Raw genomic sequence first — 22,922 nt, 5'->3', positions numbered from 1 at the left:
ACCTGAGCTCAATTTCGAATCTCATAGCAAAGGGTCTGAATACTTATGTAAAAAAGGTATTTCAATTTTTTATGTGTAATAAATTTGCAAACATTTCTAAAAACCTATTTTTGCTTTGTCATTATGGGGTATTGTGTGTATATTGCTGAGAAAATGTTTTTATTTAATCAATTTTAGAATTAAGTTATCTTGCCAGTTGGAAAGATAGCATCACACCAAAGTTTTCCCTGGTTATGCCAACAATCAACAACCCCACAACGTACAACTGGATAGGAGTGGGTGTTGTGGATCGTGACGAGACAGAATCATTTCAAGCTAGTCTTCTGTGAAACTCCCACTGGAAGTTGGTCGATTGTGATTATGAATGCGAACTTTGTTTTAGTTTCCACCCCTATGAGACCAATACCCTCTAGTGGTCAATATGGGCAGTGCAATATGAGGTCATGATTGTAGACAGTATTATTTGATTCTGGTCAGACAGGCACAGGGCAGGCTTTTGTTCTAGCCCAGCAGAAAAACACTAAATTCAGTAATCAATGACTACTGGAAAAAACTGTTTGAATCAACATTGTTTCCACGTCATTTCAACCGGAAAAAACAACGTAATGACGTTGGATTTGCAAAAAGTCATCAAAGCAAGGGAATTTCGTATTTTTTTCACCCTTTCTTTTCCTAAATACAACGACATGTGACATTTGTTGATTTCACGTTGAATTCACAATAGTTGACAACTCAACCACATGTAAATCAAAACTAGACGTTTAACTAGTTTTAACTGACTCGGGTGTGTTATTATTAGTTCGTTTAAAGGTTTTGAGATTTAAGCTCTCCTCGCCTTCCCAGTTTCGAGTAGCAGACCCTTTGTATCCTCGGAGTAAACATGAACACATTAGGGTCTCAAGATATTGTTCTCCATTGCTCATTCCCGTCGTTGTAGCGCAGCACCTGTTCCCATAATTATTTTATGAAATAACATTTTATTGGTCGCATATACATATTTAGCTGATGTTATTGTGGGTGTAGCGAAATTATTGTGTTCCTAGCTCCAACCGTGCAATACACAACAATACATACAAATCTAAAAAGTAAAATAATGGAATTAAGAAATAGAGAAATATGAGCAATGTCGCGGTCCGGAGTATATATCGTTTTGATTTTGTAAATAGGGATCTTTTATCCTATAGTTTGTTAAAGACGGGTTGATGGGACATTTTATCAGGCAATCCAGTCTCTTTACAAAGTAGCAATTTCTTGTGTGCGAGTTGATGAATATCGTACAGATTGGTTTCCCTGACCCTCGGGTCTAAAACAAGGAGACCCCTAATCACCGACTTTGTTTGATATGTTTATAAATGATTTGGCAAAATAAATTAAACAGTTAAATATTGGAGTAAGATAGGATGATGAAATGCTAAGTACCCTTTTATATGCTGATATTATTTTGATGGCAGAAACTGAACAATATAGGTTATTATGTGCAGTCAATTGGTGTAAAAGACTCATGATCAACCAGACAATAACACAGATAATGCATTTTAGAAAACCAGGTACTAAGATAGGTGTTTTTCAGTTATGTTTTGGTGAAGACATTCTTGAGTTTACTAGCAATTACAAATATTTGGGTATTTGTATTGATGAACATATTACCTTTGTAAGAATATATCAAAGATAAATACACAACGCAGAGACAGATTACGAGAGGTCAAGAGGACGAGAGTCAATAGAGTACTAACGATCAATGGAAACAGTGTTTTTTCTGTAATAGGGAATTATTGATCAATGGTTCTGAGACATGGGAGGAATAGGTCTTCTGAAATAGGATACTTGTTATTTGGCCATTGGCTAGTTTTATTGCAAGGAATTCTAATTGGTCAACCACAGGCTAGGGCTGGGTTATAAAACTACATGCTGTCCCTTTGTTCTGGGGAGAGAATCATAGGAGAGAACCACAGGAGAGCATCACTGGAGAGCATTACTGAAGACAGGGGAGAATGACCATCTACCTCCCCTTATGATTTGTCCTCTTTGAATAAACCTATTTTCCTCCCCCTGATTTGCTTTGGAGTTTGTGTTATTAAAGAATAACATAAATTGCTAACACCTTTCTATACGGAACACCCGCCCTGGCCGACTCAGCAAGTAGAGCTATAGGAAAAAATGAGTAGAGTTATTTATGCTACGTATTCCAAACTGTATCAGACATGCGTGTGTCCTGTTCTGGAATATTCAGCAGGAGTGTGGGGTGCTAAGCGGTATCTCAAAAACGAACATGTCCATAAGAGAGCAGTACGTTACTTTTTAGGTGTCCACAAGTTTGCACCTATATTTGCGATAACTGGGGACATGGGCTGGGAACCCTGTGAGGTGAGAAGGAAGGTGTGTATGGTGAGACTTTGGAATAGACTGTTGGATATGCCAAATGCCAGAATTGCTAGTAAAGTTTTTCAATGGGATCTATCCATAGGGGGAGCCTGGGCAACTGAAATGTCTGACCTTTTTCAACAGTCTGACTGTTAAAATCTGTACGGAAACCAAATTAAGGGAAACAGATATTAAGGCCCTGCATTTGCCTGCTGTCTAAGGCACTGCATGTTAGTGCTAGAGGCATCACTACAGTCCCTGGTTTGTATCCAGGTTGTATCACATCCGGATGTGATTGGGAGTCCCATAGGTGTGGAGCACAATTGGCCCAGTGTAGTCCGGATTTGGCCGGGGTAGGCCGTCACGGTAAATAATAATTTGTTCTTAACTGACTTGCCTAGATAAATAAAGGTTCAATAAAAAATGATTACAATTAAAATAAAAGCAAGATTTTTGCCCATTGTATATTTACGTTTGCAGAATATTTAGGTAAAGCCTGGAATAAAAGAAAAAGGGCTACCTATAATTAAATTATAAAAAATATTTAGCTTCTATGTGGTAAATGGTACGTGTGTATATAGATTGTGTATAGGCTTGTCTCCCACATGAATCTTCTTTTTGTGCCAGACTGGGTTCAAATGCCTTCTGTTTCATTTTTCTGTACTTATTTATCTTTATATGTTATGTATGTATGTGTATATATACAGTGTATGGAAGTCACATTTCAGTTGAATGCATTCAGTTGTACATCTGACTAGGTATCCCTTTCCCTTTATATGTATGTATGTACAGTTGAAGTCAGAAGTGTATAGGTCTTCCCTGTGGCTCAGTTGGTAGCGCATGGTGTTTGCAACGCTAGCATGGTGTGTGCAACGCCAGGGTTGTGGGTTCGATTCCCACGCGGGGCCAGTACAAAAAAAAAAAGCTATGAAATGTATTCATTCACTACTGTAAGTCGCTCTGGATAAGAGCGTCTGCTAAATGACTAAAATGTAAAATGTACATACGCTAGGGTTGGAGTCATTAAAACTCGTTTTTCAACCACTCCACAAATTTCTTGTTAACAAACTATAGTTTTGGCAAGTCGGTTAGGACATCTACTTTGTGCATGACACAAATAATTTTTCCAACTATTGTTTACAGACAGATTATTTCACTTACAATTCACTGTATCACAATTCCAGTGGGTCAGAAGTTTACATACACTAAGTTGACTGTGCCTTTACACAGCTTGGAAAATTCCAGAAAATTATGTCATGCTTTAGAAGCTTCTGATAGGCTAATTGACATAATTTGAATCAGTTGGAGGTGTACCTGTGGATGTATTTCAAGGCCTACCTTCAGACTCAGTGCCTCTTTGCTTGACATCATGGGAAAATCAAAAGAAATCAGCCAAGACCTCAGAAAAAAAATTGTAGACCTCCACAATTCTGGTTCATCCTTGGGAGCAATTTCCAAACGCCTGAAGGTACCACGTTAATCTGTACAAACAATAGTACGCAAGTATAAACACCATGGGACCACGCAGCCGTCATACCAATCAGGAAGGAGACACGTTCTGTCTCCTAGAGATTAACGTACTTTGGATTGAAAAGTCCAAATCAATCCCAGAACAACAGCAAAGGACCTTGTGAAGATGCTGGAGGAAGCAGGTACAAAAATATCTATATCCACATTAACATTTGTCCTATATCGACATAACCTGAAAGGCCGCTCAGCAAGGAAGAAGCCACTGCTCCAAAACCTCCATAAAAAAAGCCAGACTATGGTTTGCAACTGAACATGGGGACAAAGATTGTACTTTTTGGAGAAATGTCCTCTGGTCTGATGAAACAAAAATAGAACTGTTTGACCATAATGACCATCGTTATGTTTGGAGGAGAAAGGTGGAGGCTTGCAAGCCGAAGAACACCATCCCAACCGTGAAGCATGGGGGTGGCAGCATCATGTTGTGGGGGTGCTTTGCTGCAGGAGGGATTGGTGCACTTCACAAAATACATTTCATCATGAGGAAGGAAAATTATGTGGAGTCTTCCAAATGGACAATGACCCCAAGCACACTTCCAAAGTTGTGGCAAAATGGCTTAAGGACAACAAAGTCAAGGTATTGGAGTGGCCATCACAAAGCCCTGACCTCAATCCTATAGAAAATGTGTGGGCAGAACTGAAAAACTGTGTGCGAACAAGGAGGCCAACAAACCTGACTCAGTTACACCAGCTCTGTCAGGAGGAATGGGCCAAAATTCACCCAACTTATTGTGGGAAGCTTGTGGAAGGCTACCTGAAACGTTTGACCCAAGTTAAACAATTTAAAGGCAATGCTACCAAATACTAATTGAGTGTATGTAAACTTCTGACCCACTGGGAATGTGATGAAAGAATAAAAGCTGAAATAAATAATTCTCTGTACTATTGTTCTGATATTTCACATTCTTAAAATAAAGTGGTGGTCCTAACTGACCTAAAACATGGAGTTTTTACTAGGATTAAATGTCAGGAATTGTTAAAAACTGAGTTTAAATGTATTTGGCTAAGGTGTATGTAAACTTCTGATTTCAACTGTATGTATGTACAGTTGAAGTCAGAAGTTTACATACACCTTAGCCAAATACATTTAAAAACTCTTGAATGAGTAGGTGTTGTAAAACTTTTGACTGGTTGTGTGTGTATGTCTATATACTGTATTCTAGTCATGGCTCATCCTATATAACTACTTCTGTACATATACTACTCGACCTTTTGTATTCTTCATATATACTACATATACTGTCCATAAGGTGACCACTGTTCCATTATTAAAGTGACCAGTGTTTTATGTCTATGTACATAGGCAGCAGCCTCTAAGGTGCAGGGTTTAGTATATGTTTAGATAAATACATGTCTCTGGTTCCAATATGCTGACTCTATAGTAAAAATAGTTTTTTACGGTTCAACAAACTAAGAATAATTCCACTTCTCTTGGGAGCAGGCAGAATGCACTCTTTTTCATTAAGCAGATGGTTATTGGACCATAGTTGTAAACCATACTAGTAGCTCATATCTTGAACAAGCAAACTAATCATTTGTAAAATAGCACTAATAGGGATAATTATTTATGTTTACTTTTCCTTTGGCCTATGACAAGGTGGTGGGGCTCAACTAAAATGTTAGTCAATGTTGTATAAACAAGTGTTGAAAATGCCAGGGTCTCACAGCTGCATTGTATGGCTGGCATCATAAGCCTTTTTCCTACATGCTGAATGTGCCTGTGGCTTGTCTACATTGTTAAACCCCTTCTCTTGTTCCCTTTGAGGAGTGTGTGTTCACTGAGAACCCACATTAGGTTACTGCTGTGGCCCATTTTAACCAGTGAGTCATCATGGGTCCCATAGGGCTTTCTTGCTTTGGATCTCCAGCATTAACCTTCTCCAAGCGGCAATGGGGAACCAACTGTTCACTCTGACCCAAATGGGGATGTCATAAATTCTCCCCAAAGCATCTATAATTATCCATCCAGTCATTATTCTTCATATTTGGAGCATATGTGGAAATGTCAATTTACCAAAACATTTAGGGTACTATCAAAATATTGATGTGTTAGGCTACTGAGCTATAATATGAATAAATCTGTCAATGTGCCCTTGAGCAAGGCACTTAACCCTAATTTGCTCCAGTGCTGCCATACTACTATGGCTGACCTTGTAAAACAACACATTTCACGGCCCCATCTGGTGTATGTGACAATTAAACATATTTTTGTTATATAATCATTGTATTTGCTAGGCTATATGTTTTGTAAATTGAGGAAATCAGAGTTTTAGTATAATAAAAATGGTGTCACCAAAGCATTGTTATCTTACTCATGACAAGGCACAGGAAGATGCATTTATTTTCTCCGTATTTGGGCATATCTCAAGAATGTTTACGTAGCAAAGGAGTGTTTTGAGGAAACTCATTAACTTCAATGGAGGGTATACCTATGTAAAACTGAACTGATTTACAAGCATTACATCAAGTTATTTATAGTCAAAGCAAAGTACATGAACTAAATATCTAAATGTATAACTATGTTATTATACTGTTTAGAAAAATAATTGAAATCAAATAAAAATGATTTAGAAATTCTAAAGCCCTCCCCATTTTCCGAAGTTAGTTTGGTCTGTATTTCCTGTCAGGAAACATTTAAGGAAGTTAGGGCGGTGGTTGTGAGAGGGCAGCACGGGCTAACTGACTATCCAGCTTTTCGGAATCAGGTAGCTAGGTCTAATATTTGCTTATTTGAACGTATAAACGTTATTTCACTTGCTAATCCCATGCTACTATTGAACTGTTGGCTGTACAGCTTGCAATGTATACGCTACAATCGTTTTCATATGGAAGTATTTGTTTGCTGGATGATTTAGCCTTAGCTAGCAGAGTCAGCAGGCTCGCTAAATAAGCTAACAGTCGGCTTGTTAACTGCAAAGATTACAGTATTTCCTGAAGGGGGAGAAAGAAAATGCTGTTCTAACTAGCAAGTTAATTGTTTTAAGTTGCATCAAGAGACCGTACGCTAGATACCTGTGTATTAACGAGATGTGCCAAAACAAAGTACAGTATCTACCTAGCGAGCATCCTGGCATTCGTAATGTTTTTATCGTCTCCTCAACAATGTCGCTAACGTCAGCTTTCTCATAACTTTATCATAGCCATTCCCACATCTTGGTAAATTGATATTTGTGCTGTATGTTAATTTCTACGATACCTTCTTGCGTTGATAGTAGCAACAGCTGGCAGCTAGATTAATCTATTTTTATAGGCCCCACTGTCCATTCATGACGTAGTATCGCTAACTAAAAGTTGCCTTTTCACTCAATTCTTTCTCAAAGTATGGAATTAACTGGTGTTTTTTAGTTTATCGTACCGCTACTTTTATATGGTTCATGTTAGCTAACATGTATCATATTGAATTTAAGTCTGAATTCAGTCACCTAGTATTGCACAATCTCAAAATAGGTCACTAAACCGGTCTTATCCTGCCCTGTGCTGTTGCCATAATAGTTAGTCAATGGTGTGGACCACTGGCTCCATCTATTACTAGCTAGGTAGGAGGCTTATTATTGAAGCAGTGGCCCTCTCTCTGAATGAGGTTGTTGAACTTGCCAGAATTTTTTTTCTCTCACGTCAGTAGTTTTTCCTATCCCGTGTTAAGGGAACTAGAACAGCCTTCAACAGCAGTATAACATTTCCATTTATAGTGTAGTGAGGACACCTCTCCAGGGATTGTTTTCCAGTCTGAATTAGATTAGCCCATATCCAAGGAAAGCTGGGCATAACTGGTCAAATCTTATTTTGGGTAATTGCATGAGCCAGTAACTGCTGCTCTCAATATGTTTTTCATAGCCTCTTAAGTATCATAAGATGTTGTCCCAGGAACTGAGATTCATTGACATCTGAACTCTTTCTAAGTCTGCTTTGAAATGGTAAATGTGAAGTGATTTTTGGGATTTTACAAATCTGGGGTGTTGACTTCAGAATATGCTCTTTTGGCCCTTACAGGTAAACGCACATCAGCCAAAATGTCGAGCAAAAGGGCAAAGGGAAAGACCACCAAGAAGCGCCCCCAGCGTGCTACTAGCAATGTGTTCGCTATGTTTGACCAGTCTCAGATCCAGGAGTTCAAGGAGGCCTTCAACATGATTGACCAGAACCGTGATGGGTTTGTTGACAAGGAGGATCTGCACGACATGCTAGCCTCACTGGGTGGGTATCTTAGCTTGTCCCTGAAACCCCTTTCTGCTGATCTGGAATCAGTGTTTTCTCTTGGACGTTGTTTAATTCACTCAATTTCAAACAGTAACTGAATGATTTCCCGAGTGGAATGCTATGACGCAAGCTAGATCAATTCAGGCTTTTATAAAGCTAGGCTGCTTCACATTCCAGGTTGGGCTTCATCCGTACTACGACTGGATATTGCTCGTCTGCCTGTCGTTAACTCTAGCAGGCTTGTAACTGCACATGCTAGTTGAAGGCCAAACTGTTGCTCTAAATGAAAGTTAGTTCTCAAATTCAGCAGGCTATGGTATGAAGTGGGCTTTTAAAAATGCAGTCTTGTTGCGTTGTGGCCACAAATGTATGATCCAGAGAAGTGTTTTGAAACCTCTAACCCTGGCACTTTGACTGTTAAATTCATGGGTACGCTGGCTGCCTGTCCTGACTTGAATGGGAACTGCAGTCTATGGTTGGTTGCAGCTGTCAGTTTCCTTTTCGTAAAATGCTGTCGTGTGAAATATACAGTTTGCAAAGCAAGTACTCTAATGTGATGGGTGTCTTTTACGACATTTGATAAAATATTCAATCATTAGACTTCCTTAAATGAAGGATGATGGCGCAGTCTTGGTGGGAGGGTATCTGTCATTGGTCCTCAACTTGTGGCTCAGACACTTGATTCAGTTTAAATGGAGTTAACTGAGTTAGCCTGCCCCAGAGCAGGTTAGTTGTGAAGGATTCATTGCCATAGAAATACACCTGGCTGAAAGGTGAGCCACATTTGTGGTACCGGTTACCCAGAGCTGACCGAAATTACCTCGTTAACTCCAACCTGATTTGTAGTATGGTGCTCGGGTATCTCTTGAGTGTTTATTAGGCCTTTACGCTCCCCCTTCAATGGTTATCTTGATCAAGTGTTTGACAGATTGAGGCAGAGCACTGAGTTGCCTCTTTTTATTGGGGTTGGGTGTGTCTTCCAGCTAGTGTTAGGAGAGTGGTATTCTATTGAAACAGTAATGCATTAGTAAAGAGCAGGCGGTTTCCCATTAACATTCCCTACACCCTGTTCCCATTGTTTTATACGCTTGAAACCATTTATGCCAGTTTTGTAAAACTAGGTTACTGTTAACAGGGAGTTGCAGTCTGTTCTAATGTGGCACTGACTCTTTCTCAGGGAAGAACCCGTCTGATGAGTACCTGGAGGCTATGATGACTGAAGCTCCTGGGCCCATCAACTTCACCATGTTCCTCACCATGTTTGGTGAGAAGCTCAACGGCACGGACCCTGAGGACGTCATCAGAAATGCTTTTGCCTGCTTCGACGAAGAGGGTACAGGTAAGGTTTAGGGAATTAGTCTAATGGGAATGATTTCACATTGGTCTCTGTGGCTGTATAGATCATGCTGTTTTAGATGCTGATAACGGATGCCAGTGTTGTGTAGAGAACAAAGTTCCTGAGTTGTTTGCTTTTCAAGATATCCCTAATCTCTGACTCAGCTGGATAGACTGGACTATCTTCTGAGATGGTAATGTGGGCTGTCCCAATAACAACTGGACCTGTGGGTTAAACCATAGCTCCTAAGGGTTCGGCTGGGGGAAAAAAATAAAAAATGAAATGCATCCATATGGAAAGTTCATGCTTATAAAAATACACACAGGACACTGAATTATTTCCTTGACAGGATCGTTAGCCTAACTTCCTTTCAAAATACCACCCTTGAGTGGGCTACATATTCCTTAAATGGATTGTAAATACAAAGATGCTTTCTGTGAACTTTGCTCAAATGTGTTCAGGTTGCTTTGTTTGCGCAGATCATTTCAGAAACAGCTGATGGGTTGGGTGTGACTCAACATACCTAACTCGTGCATACCTGCCTGGGGAAAGTACCATAAGCATTTTTGCATACCTGTCTGTCACCCTCTGTCCTCAGGTGTCATCCAGGAGGAATACCTCAGAGAGCTGCTGACCACCATGGGTGACCGCTTCACAGACGAGGAAGTGGACGAGCTCTTCAGGGAGGCGCCCATTGACAAAAAGAGCAACTTCAACTATGTGGAGTTCACGCGCATCCTAAAACACGGAGCCAAGGATAAGGACGATTAAGACCACAGCCATGACAGTCATATTATGGTTTCTCTCTGGCCCCTCTTCTCCTTTACACCCAGCTAGACCATCTTGCTGCATGTCTCGGCTCTATAAAACCCATGTTAAGCAAGGTGAAACCACTGCTATCAACCATACCTGGGTCATTCCACCAATTCAATGCCTTTTGAAAAGTCTAACTTGGTAAAAGAACAATTTTCTGTCAAGGCCTCTTGTTCATCTTCATACGTTTTCCATATGATAAATAAGCATTACTATAGTAACAGGGCTGATTTCCTCTTAAATCACCTTTTCATTGGGAATGGAAGCTTGTGTGCAATGGCGTGGCAATTGAATAAATTGTTTAAATCTGTGTCATAGGGTTGATGTGTTATGCCCCACCTGTTCAATGTTTCGTTAGAAAAAAATAATTAAAGAGTAATGGTTAAAATGAGAGTTCAGTTCATGTAACAGGGTTTACCTTAAATGAGGGGCAAGTGTAAATGATTCACTAGTCACATGAAATGAAATAAAAAATCTTCTGAAAGGACTGTCAGAGCAACAAAATAAATGGTGCTTTACAATGATGGTGACATTTTGGTGTTAAGTGGGTTTTAAAAAAAAAAAGTTGGTGTGCATGGCGGGGCATATCAAAATACTGACTCTTGGCACTTTAGCTAGTCTTCATATAAAACTCAGATGTATTATTCTCCATGTGGTTTATATTAAAGGGCACTTTTAAAATGCAATATTGGTTCACAAATTTGACTCAAACTATCAAAGGGACGTGAAAGGCACTTTTTGTGGAATGACCCACCTGTAAGCTCCCATTTCAGTATTGGCAGATTTAAATATCTGTAAGAAATGTAGCTAGCTGGTGAATGTGAAAATCCAAAACATGGTACTGGTCTGTGACATCAAAATGATGGAAAATGCAACTTGACGCTAAGTTACTCTAATGGCTTGGTCTAGCTGAATTTTTACATTTTATAATAAATATAAACTTTTAAAATAAAGTACTCAACTTGTATTCTCCATTCTTGACCCTGTTTAAATGATTTGACTGAAATAAACATTACGTTGTCTGAATGTGGATTTGTCTAGTAAGCTGATGGTTCCCTTCTGTCTTCCTGTGCAACAGGCTGTTATGTCATGTCTCACATTACTCATTCCACCTAGTTTGTGTGGCCGTGCATGTCAGACGGAGCACCAGCTACTGCGAAAGGACGTTTTAAATGCCTAGATACTGTTCAAATCAAGGGGGAAATATATATACAGTAATATCAATGCAAAAACTGCAATAAACCACGTTAATTCAGAGGAATCCGAGTAGTATGACCTCAACCTGATTTTTTTTGCCTCTGAAGAAAATGTAGGTCAAATCATCGGGGGGGGTCCACTTTGAATGCACAGTTCAGTTAAACTTTTTCAGTGTACTTATCCCCATCGATACTTTTAGTCAATCAAGGATATGCAGGATTTGCTGAATAATTTGAAATATCACCAACCCACTCGGTACAGTATTAGTTTGGTAACATTTTACAAATGGTTTACAGCGCGTCCTAGTGGCTTTGTAAAACAGATTTACAACGGGGCCAATCACGAATGAGCACCTTCGTTACCGAACCAAGCTTTACCGGTGGGTGGATTTTACTTTTTGTTTTGTCAGTGCTTCCTGTTCCACGAAAGGTAAACTACCTAGTACTCTTCTTGCGAACTGTTTAGTTTAATAAAGTAAGGAAATTCATAATTTCAATGCCTCCGTTGTAGGACATTGTCACGTTTACTATTTTTTTTGTTTTACCGTTTGATTAATTTATTAAATTATGATAAACAACTTGTGCTAACAAACTCATTAAGAGATTCCGTTTCACAAGAAAATACTGCAGATTTAACAGACCAATGTAGTCACGTTTACTATTGTATTGCCCATAATATAACATGAACTTCCGCTTTGCAGCTAGCTAGCTAAATTGTTCACTAGAACGGATACAGCCTTTGTCAGGTTTGACTTTTCGTAGCAGGTTAGGATAATTAACGTATCAGTTAGGATAATTGTTAAGGTTATGAAAATATTTGGGGTTATAGTTTGCTAAAATGCAAAACAGTATAAACTTTTGACGTTCATTTGACAATCTGTATCCCTTCTAGCCATGACCGCTAGCTAACACAAGGGCAAAATGACATGTTGTGCTCTCCCGTGGGTTGCACTGCATTAGTTCGGAAAATGCTGACATTTGAATGGATGTTCTTAATGTATGGCTAGGTCGTGGTATGCGTAGTTAGCATATGCTGCGTGCAGTCGCTGGTTTGATAACCACCAGCAAGCCATGGTTACTTTATATATTTTAACCTTAAGTCAGTTAAGAACAAATTCATATATTTAATGACGGCCTGGGTTAACTGCCTTGTTCAGGGGCAGAACGACAGATTTGTACCTTGTCAGCTCTGGGATTCGTTCTTGCAACCTTTCCTTGGTAATGGTGGCTACCTACCGCCCCACAATTAGCAAGCTAACATCAAAATGAATGGGACATTTCATGGAAACCATCTTGCCATCCATCTTACTGCGGTGATTATTGTCAACTGAAACTGCCCATTAGGTCAACTTAGTTACCAGAACTTTGTAGGCTTAGCTAACCATCTGCTCCTATGCTCATACAGGTTTGAACTGCCTATTGAGTCCTGGAACACAGCCATGGCTTTAAAGGTGATTCAGAGGCTTCAACTGCTCAGGCAGACAGTGGCACACCTCTGTCCTCCAGGCGAGCTGAGTCACACCAGACTCCTGAGTGTTCCGATAGGGGAGCCCATGTGTGTGGCGTGTCTATGGACCTCAGCGGACCGCTGTATCCAGAGGCAAGGCTGTCGGAAACTCAGTCCGCCAAACTGTGGGAGGATGAGTTTGTCCACCATTACCAAGGACCCTTTCTACACCGCTGGGTCAGTCAGCCTCCACAAAGACTCAGTCCCCAGGTTCCGTCTGAGTCAGCTGCACCTGCCCACTGATGCAGAGGAGAAGGCCTTCCATGACCGCCTGGTTAGCTGCTCTTCCTCCAGGCAGGTGCTGAGACTCCTCCGCACAGTGGAGATTATGTCTGACACTATGGCAGCGGCAGCCCTGCACCGCGTGGCTGACATAGAGCAGGATGGCACCTCCCTGAAGGACCCCAAAGTGCTGGAAGAGGACACTCTCAGGGCCCTGTGCTGCCAGCTGGAGCAGGACTCTGGGCGTCTGACGGAGGCCGGGCTGGTTTCTTCCCTGCTGGCCTGCACACGCCTCTATGTGGACCCCTGGAGCACGCTGGTGGTTCGGCTGGTGTCGGAGAGCCAGGAGCGGCTGGACAGGGGCCAGATGAGCGTGGGCCAGCTGTGCACCCTGGGCCAGGCCCTGCTGGCCCTGGAGGGCCCGGGCTGTGGGATGCTGGAGCAGCTGATGGTGCAGGTACAGAGGCAGGAACCTGGTGAGTGGAGTCTGGTAGAACTCACTGCAGTATACAGACTGCTGCAGGCTGGAGTAGGGGAGGAGGGCCGCTACCAGGACCTCCTAAACGCGATGCACGCCTACACTGTGTCAGTCACCTCACGTATGGACCCCCCTGCTGTCAGCAGCGTGCTCAGTGCTTTGGTGGTCCTGAACCAGACCCAGGCCATGCCCCTGGTCATTAGCCTGTGTAAGCAGGCGGTCAGGCACATACCCCACTTCAGAGACGAGGAGCTGGGTCTAGTGCTCGGGGCGCTGATGCACTTCGGCCATAGCGACCACTTCTTGGTGGAGGCCATGGAGAGACACGTGCCCAAGATGACGTTCACGTCCCACCCAGAGACAGTGACCAAGGTGATGCAGTATTTTGGGCGCCGGAACATCCTGTCGCTGCCGGTGTTTGACGCAGTGGCAGAGAGCTTTGTGTACCGGGCAGACGAATACAGCACCAGCCAAGTGGCCAGGCAGATCATGCCTTTCGGGAAGCTGGGCTACCTGCCGCCCAACGCCGGGGAGGTGTTCCGGAAGGTGGAGGCCATCCTGCACGCACGCTTCTCTCACTTCCAGCCCCGGACACTCCTCAACCTGCTGCACTCCTGCATCCTGGTAGAGCGGTTCCCTGTCAACTTTGTGTCCAAGGTCTTCAACCGCTACTTCCTCCAGCAACTACAAGGTAATGCAGCCTTAATAAATTAGCCCAGGCTTATTTTACTACTCTCCATACTTATATCGGCACAGTTTATTTGGTTAATCAATTGCACGGCCTTTGATTAATACATTTTAAATGAATTTGTGTCCCAGAGCAAGGCTCAGGGGTTGACCGGATTGTTCTGGCACAACTGACCCAACTCTACATGACTGTGAAGCTTGAATGCCCTTTCTATGAGGTAGGCTAACAAGTTAGTACAAATCAATGTTCATTCTATGATAGCGTTCCAACTTCAACTGCAGTGTTGACATCCTAGCACACTATCCTCTGACTCACCCTTAACACCCTGTTTTAACCCCAGGGTCCAAGGCTCCTTCCTAAGTACCGTGTCAAGTCTTTCCTAACTCCTGGTCGGTCTCTGGAGACGCCGGTTGACGGACACCTCTACAACCATGTGAAAACTGGCCTGGTGGATCTACTAGGCGCCCGCACCTACTTCGCTTCCAGAGTCCTCACGCCATACTGCTACACGCTAGGTAACGTACAGACACAGCACATTGTAAGATACAACACCGCTAACCTTTAGTTCAAAGCTTCAGACATACATATGCTGAAAATGAAAGGTGTAAAGACATATCCGGCCTCTGCTTCTTGTCATTTCAGATGTGGAAATAAAGCTTGATGAGGAAGGATATGTATTGCCTGCCAGTCAAATCGATGATATCTACAAGAGGTATAAACAGACATTTAAACTATGAAATTCATAAACATAGGTGATAAAATTGTTGTATTAAAGCAATTTTATTCAGACCCATTCACTCTGTTTGTTGTGTACTTGCAGGATAGCAGTTTGCATTGACGGCCACAAGAGGTTCACTGTGAACACAAGACAGCTGCTAGGGAAAGAGGCCATCAAGCAGCGGCACCTGAGGCTTCTGGGATACGAAGTTGTTCAGGTCAGAAATTCACTCTGCAACCTTTGAGTTCTGTTTTCCCAAGTGTTCCATCTGCTGTAAATTCTGAGTTCTGTCTGCTGTAAATTCTGATTTCAGCCCCTCTGCTAGTGTTCTGTCAAGAGCATATCTGTATTCAGTTGGATCTTCTGTTTTTGCTCTGGGCTCCATTTGTTACTAATAGTCTTTTTTGTTTTTTCAGATTCCTTACTATGAATTTGAAAAGCTTTGGAACAAGACTGAGGTTGTTGAATACCTTCACAAGAAGATCTTCCCCCTCAGCTATAGGCTCAGTTGGTGATGACTGGCTCAAACAAGGCCTTTGTTGCTGTGGTTGTCATAAAACTATACAGTTTGGGCAATGTGTTTTTGTAAGGGTCTGTATCAGGGCTCTCCAAACCTGATCCTGGAGAGCTACCTTCTTGTAGGTTTTCGCCTCAACCCCAGTTGTACCTGATTCAGCTTATTAACAAGCCTTCCCTGTGGCTCAGTTGGTAGAGCATGGTGTGTGCAACACCAGGGTTGTGGGTTCGATTCCCACGGGGGGCCAGTACAACAACAACAAAAAATACATGAAATTAAATGTATGCATTCACTACTGTAAGTCGCTCTGGATAAGAGCGTCTGCTAAATGACTAAAATGTAAAATGTAAGCTACCGTAAATTCCGGACTATAAGCCGCAACTTTTTTCCCAGGCTTTGAACCCCGCGGCTTAAACAATGACGCGGCTAATATATGGATTTTTCCCGCTTTCAATTTTTTTTCTCAAAAAAACATTCTGTGACGTGCTCAGTTTTTTGGCGGCATGACGCTTTCATTACACCAATGAAATTGCCAAACGGGTTAAGGTCAAACAACTTTTTTGTTTACTGTTTAGATTAAATTGAGCGCTCTCAAACTTCCCATCATTCTGATTACGGTAGTCATTTTGTCACCCTCATCATGGCAAAGACACAGAGAAATGCATATGATGCAGCTTTCAAGTTGAAGGCGATTGATCTGGCTGTTGGAAAAGGAAATAGAGCTGCTGCACGGGAGCTTGGTCTTAATGAGTCGATGATAAGACGTTGGAAACAGCAGCTTGAGGAATTGACTCAGTGCAAAAAGACAACTAAAGCTTACTGCAAATGTTTTATTTTTTGTTACAAGCCGTGTTTCGTTAAAGCCTATTTATTTTTGTTACAAGCCGTGTTTCGTTAAAGCCTGTGTAAAGTTCATTTGTTTCAATGTACCGGTAGGCACCTGCGGCTTATTTATGTTCAAAATAAAAAAAATGTAATTCAGTGGGTGCGGCTTATATTCAGGTGCGCTTAATAGTCCGGAAATTACGGTAATTATTAGAATCAGTGAAAACCTAGAGGACAGTAGTTCTCCAGGAACAGGGTTGGAGAGCCCTCGTCTAAATGCTACATTGGCCAACATTTGTACACAGAAAGCATATCGTTCAACTACATGAATACTTTCAGAAATGTATTTATTGCTTTTGAGCGATTATAATTCTACACGCTACTAGTGTTCTATTGTATAATTAAATGACTTATTTAGTCCTGTCTCCCTCCTTTGTTTAAAAAAAAATACAACAAAATATGCCTGATTTGTAACTAATCCACCATTGGCATCATTTGAAATATATTATTTATATTTATTGGTAGTTGGCAACACAGTGCTGCAGTAGAAGTTAGAACAACCAAATACCAAGAAACACCTTGGAGAAAAAAAACATTTGTTCATACGATCAAGAATTAATAGCATAGCTGATACATCACCATTGATTAGATTATCAATGATTCTCTTCAAAAGATAAGCTAAGGTGGGTTGAGTCTTGTTTACCACCACGTAATAATGCATCAGTCGGGATATACATTGTAAAAAGGCTATGATACATACAAAAAAAACAGTTGGGAGTGTTGCCATTGATTCCTGCCTGCTGTCTATCCATTATGTGGCAGGGATCTGTGGTAGGCCAAATTCATCCACCAGAACTCCATCCTGAAAAACATGCACAAATGACATTTTATTAGGAAACATCTAAATGAGTGCATAAAATGTGTCTTCAATGCAATTCCCTAAAAAACAAAACAACCCTTTGAACAAGGCAGCTGTACTGGTGGCAGTTATGTTTGCCAGTGATCCACTACCAAACATGGTAAATGTGAATAAGGTGGTCAGAGAGAGATGTGTACCCGGTTTGTTGCCCTGTCGCTGGGTATTCCCTCTGGGATGGAGGGGGCAGTGCTGGCCTCATCCAGGTAGGAGCTGTCATCATCTAGCAGCAGCTCATCTCCCAGGGCATCCAGCTCTGGGAACACATAGCCATTGATGCAGTTATTACATGCATCCTATTGATGTAAGGACTTTATTGACTGCTGTTGTATCACTGGGCTGAAGTGAACAAAACTTCTCTGTAGTGTGGTGGGAAATGATGCCATCTATTGATATACGGCAGTGTTTTAATATAGACCTGGTCTACTGGAGCAAAACCAACTGTTGTAACACAATATTGTCTTGTGGCTGTGTCATACTCTCACAGTACTGACCCGCTTCCAGGTCATCGTCATCGATCTCTGGCGTCCCGTAGCTTCTGCTCATCGCCTCCTGCACCTCGTTGGCGTCCTCCATCATGTCCTCCAGCTGGTCCTGGAGATCCTGCATCAGGAACACAAAGAGCTCTTAACCCAAACGTCTGTCATTCTCATTACCCAATGGGCCATCCTCACTGAAACCCCACATTCACTTAACCTGGGTGAACACAAACCAGATAACTTGAATATATTGAGTAGCCAAACAGAAGACAAACGGTTTACCTCAATCTGATCGATCTTCACATTCTTGTATGCCGCCTTCATCTCTTTGGCTCCAATTTTCATGGCATCCACCTATAATGCAATATCAGACATGTTTACCCAGAGGACTATGGCAACGACAGTAAATTGTAAGTGCTACAGTCATTACATTACTGATCCACCTTACTGTTGTTTTTGTGTCTTTGAGAGTTTGTATTGTGTAGTTGGCCTGTTCCATGTTGAAGGACTGCTGTGTGAGGTTATCTCTCTGGCCCTCATACCTGAAAAACATCACAATTCAAATGATAACCTCTATTAATTAAGACGTTATGATGTACTCATATGACTATGGTTTGTGGTTCATCATTGTGATGTTGGTCCTGACTGATTGGAGGTGTTTCATGCATCGGCAGACTGCTTTCATAAATGACTCACATTCTCTTCTGCTTCAGCACTCTCATTGCCTTCTGCTTGACCATGTTCTAATGAAAACATAACCAGGAAATACAATTTATACAACATCAGGCATAAATACTGGTATACTGTATGTCTGTCCACGTGGATGGACAGACATACATTTATAATCTTCCTAACAACAAGTGGAACTGTAGAGAGGATGCAGACCCCCCCACACAGTGACAAACTGTTGTGTTTTATTCAAGGGTCCGATTCAGACTTAGGAAATGCATGCCTTTCCTACGCACTATGCAGGTGAGAAAAGTGTAAAATAGGGACAAGTCGTCCCCTAATAATGGAACTGTGATGACAACTGTCCAGACGTCGTAAACCGTGCGCCAGGCTCCATGTTTAACCTGCTACATAAGGTCTGCGTTCCATTTTGATTAAAATAGGCTACATGTCCCAAATTATTGTTTGCTTAATATGATCCACTAGTGCTAGCGATCCTCATGAACAACGACACGAACGTGACAGAGGAAAGAAAGGTCAACTAACGATGTAATGGAATGATGGAAAATGTAAGGAAACTGACACTAGTTATAAATGTATGTGGGTATAACTGACGGTGGCTACCGATGGTGGATAATATTTAACACGATACAAATTGTAAACATTCAAATTAGTATGATATATGATATGTTACGTTTGGTATGGTTACATCATACGTTTTGCAAATTTGTAAAATATTGTACGTTTTCAAATTCGTAACATATAATATGAATTGTAATTAACATATCGTAGGAAATGGGTGATGAAAAGCCACAAATTAATACATACCATACGAAATGTAACACATCATACTAAACAGCGTTTCTCGGATTTACGTACATAATAATACGAAATGCTCTGAGACCAGGTTGGTACAATAAACGACTGACTGGTAAACATATCTACTATCCCAGTCTGCTTCACTCAGTGTAGGCCTTCACTCTTACCTTTGAAGGACCGTCTCTCATCTTCTTCATCTGATCCTTGTACTTGACCAGTTCAACATCTAGTCTGGCAATCTTCTTGTCAATAGACTCCGCTCGTGAGTCAACCTTAGAAGAGAGAAAGAGTAACGAATTAGCCAGGCAGACTCTTTTCATAACTCATTAGGTGCTTTTAGCAACACGGGTGTATTTGCATACAAAAGCGTTGCTTTCAATTGTATTGGGTTGCACGAAAACACTCCACGCGAAGCCAGAAGTTAAATACGATAACATTTCCACTTACTGTGCCGTTGGGCAGGACGGTTGGTCATTACGACGGAGGGAATTTGAGACAAAATATCTAAAGGATCTTATTATTAAACAGACGTTCCAAACGTGGGTCTGTGTAGGAAAAAGTTTAAAAAGGATCCTTGGGATGTCCCAACTCTGACGTCACCCCATTGAAGTGGAAATTTTAAAATGGGTTTTGTTGGGTTAGATAAGGATTAAGGGGTTAGGGTAGGGACGTCCCAAGGAACCCAGATAACAATAACCCAGGGTTTCCCAAACTCTGTCCATGGGACACCAAGGGGGGCATGTTTTGGTTTTTGCCTTAGCACTACACAGCTGATTCAAATAATCAAAACTAATCATCAAGCTTTGATAATTTGAATCAGTTGTTTAGTGTTAGTGCAAAAACCAAAACGTGCACCTCTTGTGGTCCCGAGAACAGAGTTTGGGAAATGCTGCACTAACCTGTTGTAGACCCACTTCCTCTCTGCTTACCTCATGTCAAAATAAAAAAAGTCCCCCAAAAGTTATTTATTTGTTGTCCACATATGGCTTGTGCAGGACTTTTATTTTGACATGAGGTAAGCAGAGACCCACGTTTAGAAAGTCTGTTTAATAATACTATCCCTTAGATATTTTGTCAATTTTCCCCAATCATAATGAACGCACAGTAAATTGAAATGGAATTGTATTTACTTCTGGCTTCCCACTGACTATTTTAGTGCAACGCAATACATTTGAAAGCAACGTTATTGTATGTTAATATACCCCCGTTGCCAAAAGCACTTACAGTGCCTTCGGAAACTATACAGACCCCTTGACTTTTCCCACATTTTGTTACATTACTGCCTTATTCTAAAATTGATTAAATTAAGAAAAAAAATCCTCAGCAATCTACACACACAATACCCCATAATGACGAAGTAAAAACATATACACATTTTTTTACTTTTGCAAATGTATTAAAAATAAAAACAGAAATATCTTATTTACATAAATATTCAGACCCTTTGCTATGAGACTCAAAATTGCGCTCAGGTACATCCTGTTTCCATTGATCATCCTTGAGATGTTTATACAACTTGATTGGAGTCCACCTGTGGTAAATTCAATTGATTGGACATGATTTGGAAAGGCACACACCTGTCTATATAAGGTCCCACAGTTGACAGGTCAGAGCAAAAACCAAGCCATGAGGTCAAAGGAATTGTCTGTTGAGACAGGATTGTGTCGAGGCACAGATTTGGGGAAGGGTACCAAAACATTTCTGCAGCATTGAAGGTTCAAGAACACAGTGGTCGCCATCATTCTTAAAATTGAAGTTTGGAACCACCAAGACTCTTCCTAGAGCTGGCCGCCCGACCAAACTGAGCAATTGGGAGAGAAGGGCCTTGGTCAGGGAGGTGACAAAGAACCTGATGGTCATTGACAGAGCTCTAGAGTTCCTCGGTGGAGATGGGAGAAACTTCCAGAAGGACAACCATCTCTGCAGCACTCCACCAATCCGGCCTTTATGATAGATTGGCCAGACTGAAGCCACTTCAGTAAAAGGCATATTATTCAGAGGATGTTATTCAGAGGCAGGGGGGACAATTTAATTCATTTTAGAACAAGGCTGTAACATAACAAAATGTTAAAAGTCAAGGGGTCTGAATACATTCCGAATGCGCTGTACCTCAACTCTTTTGTTTGAGTCTGAAGTCATTGTAATAACATTTTGTGGTATCAGAAAGTTATTAAAATACGTGTATGAGTTATTATAATAATCATACCTTCTATTTTTACCTTCAATGGCACTAGCTAAATACCTTTGGTCAAACCTGTAAAACTGGTTGGTTGGAGGAACAACACCTTTTAGCCAGTGATTCCCAAACTTCTTTCGGTGACTCTACCACCAACTGAATTTGGCTCTGCCCGGAGTACCCCTGAAGTACCCCCCCCCCCCATGTGCATTTGACCAATAAGTCTTTGGTCTCATGAGTCTTAAGTACCCATGGTTGGGAATCATTGTTTTAGCCTACAGTGGAAAACCAACATCACCTTACTGTACTTTTGTCAACTGACCATCTAGATAAATTAGGCAACTTAGCTTAGTAACTACGACAATACTACAAGACTAATCAAACTAACTTACAACACCACGCTGAAAATGACGTAGCTAAACAGTATTCTATAAGCTATAGGTATCAAATGGGCTGTCATGCAGGACAACTCTCCCATTATTTCTAGAACAATCAGATGTCATCCAGCTAGCTAGCCAGCTAGCCAGCATGCAAAGTTCTTTTGTTTGTTTGTCAAAGACACTGCTCTGATTAAGTTATTTCCATATACTTACATTTCCTATGCAGTCAGTTAGATTTGGTGGTGGCCCCTTCGGTTTTCCTCGACCAAAAATACGGTTCATTTTGAAATAAATAACCAATAACTCAAAACAACAAAGAATCTATCTGCCCGTCAAAAAAATAAGGCAAACCCGGAAGCAACACTGAGCTGACGTCACATGATTTACTTCTACACAAATCTTCCACCGCCCTAAAGCAGGAATGTGGTGCTAAATATAATTTGATTTACTTACATTGTCAAGTCATGTCGTTTATAACATAAACACTTAAAGAAGAACATATAGAAATATAGATTATTTTGGTGGTTTACTGAGAGGCAAGAGGTCAATCAAGAAATGTGCAATCTTTGTATTTATTTTTGCCATATCACCATCTGCTGGATGGTTGATTGAGTAGTACATGTGCAGCATAAACTAGACTAGGCCTGCTAAATATGTTAGGAAATTTAACAGATTAAAATGTAAGGATAAATAGATGAATGACAATAAAACATGTTGAAATTAACAAACAAAAAGTTGTTTTTAATTGAGAAAAGATATCAATACAGTAGTTGTTATTCAGTATAGGCTACATCACGTTACCTGATGAAATTGCTGTACAATAGGATCTTGTTGCCATCTAACGCACATTCAAATGTCATAAATCAACACTGCAGAGCTCTCCCTGTCCTCTGCCCTGCCCTGATTGTATTACTGCTGAAGATATCTGGTTATGTGCATGTACACCCTGGCCCATCTACTGTTGCTAGCCCCAACTCTGACTTTTGCTCTGATATCTGCTTCACTGATTTCTGCTCTCGTAAAAGCCTGGGTTTTCTGCACCTTAACACAGGAAGCTTATTACCTAAAATTGATCAATTGAAAGTGTGGGTTCACAGC

General features: G+C 41.1%; 3 protein-coding genes across 5 annotated transcripts; 2 read left to right on the top strand and 1 right to left on the bottom strand.

The window, feature by feature from the left end:
• Nucleotides 1-6,474: 6,474 nt before the first annotated feature.
• myl12.1 (myosin, light chain 12, genome duplicate 1) lies at nucleotides 6,475-11,206 on the top strand. The gene is made up of 4 exons (XM_029756026.1): nucleotides 6,475-6,593; nucleotides 7,879-8,082; nucleotides 9,263-9,424; nucleotides 10,020-11,206. The coding sequence occupies exons 2-4, from the start codon at nucleotides 7,899-7,901 to the stop codon at nucleotides 10,190-10,192; spliced, it is 519 nt and encodes a 172-aa protein (XP_029611886.1). The 5' UTR covers nucleotides 6,475-6,593; nucleotides 7,879-7,898; the 3' UTR covers nucleotides 10,193-11,206.
• Nucleotides 11,207-11,644: 438 nt separating this feature from the next.
• fastkd3 (FAST kinase domains 3) lies at nucleotides 11,645-15,846 on the top strand. 3 transcript variants are annotated; one of them, XM_029756024.1, is made up of 7 exons: nucleotides 11,645-11,860; nucleotides 12,836-14,328; nucleotides 14,457-14,542; nucleotides 14,666-14,840; nucleotides 14,968-15,037; nucleotides 15,146-15,260; nucleotides 15,460-15,845. In XM_029756024.1, exons 2-7 carry the CDS (start codon nucleotides 12,870-12,872, stop codon nucleotides 15,556-15,558), a joined length of 2,004 nt encoding a protein of 667 aa, XP_029611884.1. In that variant the 5' UTR covers nucleotides 11,645-11,860; nucleotides 12,836-12,869; the 3' UTR covers nucleotides 15,559-15,845. The 3 variants fall into 3 exon arrangements, with proteins under 3 accessions (XP_029611884.1, XP_029611885.1, XP_029611883.1); XM_029756025.1 differs by lacking the exon at nucleotides 11,645-11,860 and adding an exon at nucleotides 11,885-11,905 and having other exon boundaries at nucleotides 15,460-15,846; XM_029756023.1 differs by lacking the exon at nucleotides 11,645-11,860 and adding an exon at nucleotides 12,120-12,743 and having other exon boundaries at nucleotides 15,460-15,846.
• An 869-nt stretch (nucleotides 15,847-16,715) lies between these two features.
• LOC115195784 (charged multivesicular body protein 5) lies at nucleotides 16,716-22,213 on the bottom strand. Its single transcript, XM_029756022.1, has 8 exons — nucleotides 22,038-22,213; nucleotides 19,436-19,540; nucleotides 18,477-18,523; nucleotides 18,229-18,322; nucleotides 18,063-18,134; nucleotides 17,796-17,904; nucleotides 17,442-17,557; nucleotides 16,716-17,247 (listed from the first exon to the last, which is right to left on the bottom strand). Exons 1-8 carry the CDS (start codon nucleotides 22,104-22,106, stop codon nucleotides 17,197-17,199), a joined length of 663 nt encoding a protein of 220 aa, XP_029611882.1. The 5' UTR covers nucleotides 22,107-22,213; the 3' UTR covers nucleotides 16,716-17,196.
• Nucleotides 22,214-22,922: the final 709 nt, after the last annotated feature.

This window comes from Salmo trutta, chromosome 6, assembly GCF_901001165.1.
Source record: "Salmo trutta chromosome 6, fSalTru1.1, whole genome shotgun sequence".
Lineage (NCBI taxonomy): Eukaryota > Metazoa > Chordata > Actinopteri > Salmoniformes > Salmonidae > Salmo > Salmo trutta.
Note: the sequence above shows the minus strand (reverse complement) of the source record. Positions and strands in the feature narration are given on the sequence as shown.

Excerpts from the sequence above, each read along its gene's own strand:
- fastkd3 (XM_029756023.1), top strand. The coding sequence starts at position 12,700 with ATGGGACATTTCATGGAAACCATCTTGCCATCCATCTTACTGCG. Across the intron at positions 14,841-14,967 it reads GCCATACTGCTACACGCTAG|ATGTGGAAATAAAGCTTGAT; the intron begins GTAACGTACAGA and ends TTGTCATTTCAG. Across the intron at positions 15,261-15,459 it reads TGGGATACGAAGTTGTTCAG|ATTCCTTACTATGAATTTGA; the intron begins GTCAGAAATTCA and ends TTGTTTTTTCAG.
- LOC115195784 (XM_029756022.1), bottom strand. The coding sequence starts at position 22,106 with ATGAACCGTATTTTTGGTCGAGGAAAACCGAAGGGGCCACCACCAAAT. Across the intron at positions 17,558-17,795 it reads TGACGATGACCTGGAAGCGG|AGCTGGATGCCCTGGGAGAT; the intron begins GTCAGTACTGTG and ends ATGTGTTCCCAG. Across the intron at positions 17,248-17,441 it reads GCGACAGGGCAACAAACCGG|GATGGAGTTCTGGTGGATGA; the intron begins GTACACATCTCT and ends CATGTTTTTCAG.
- myl12.1 (XM_029756026.1), top strand. The coding sequence starts at position 7,899 with ATGTCGAGCAAAAGGGCAAAGGGAAAGACCACCAAGAAGCGCCCCCAG. Across the intron at positions 8,083-9,262 it reads CGACATGCTAGCCTCACTGG|GGAAGAACCCGTCTGATGAG; the intron begins GTGGGTATCTTA and ends ACTCTTTCTCAG. Across the intron at positions 9,425-10,019 it reads CTTCGACGAAGAGGGTACAG|GTGTCATCCAGGAGGAATAC; the intron begins GTAAGGTTTAGG and ends CTCTGTCCTCAG.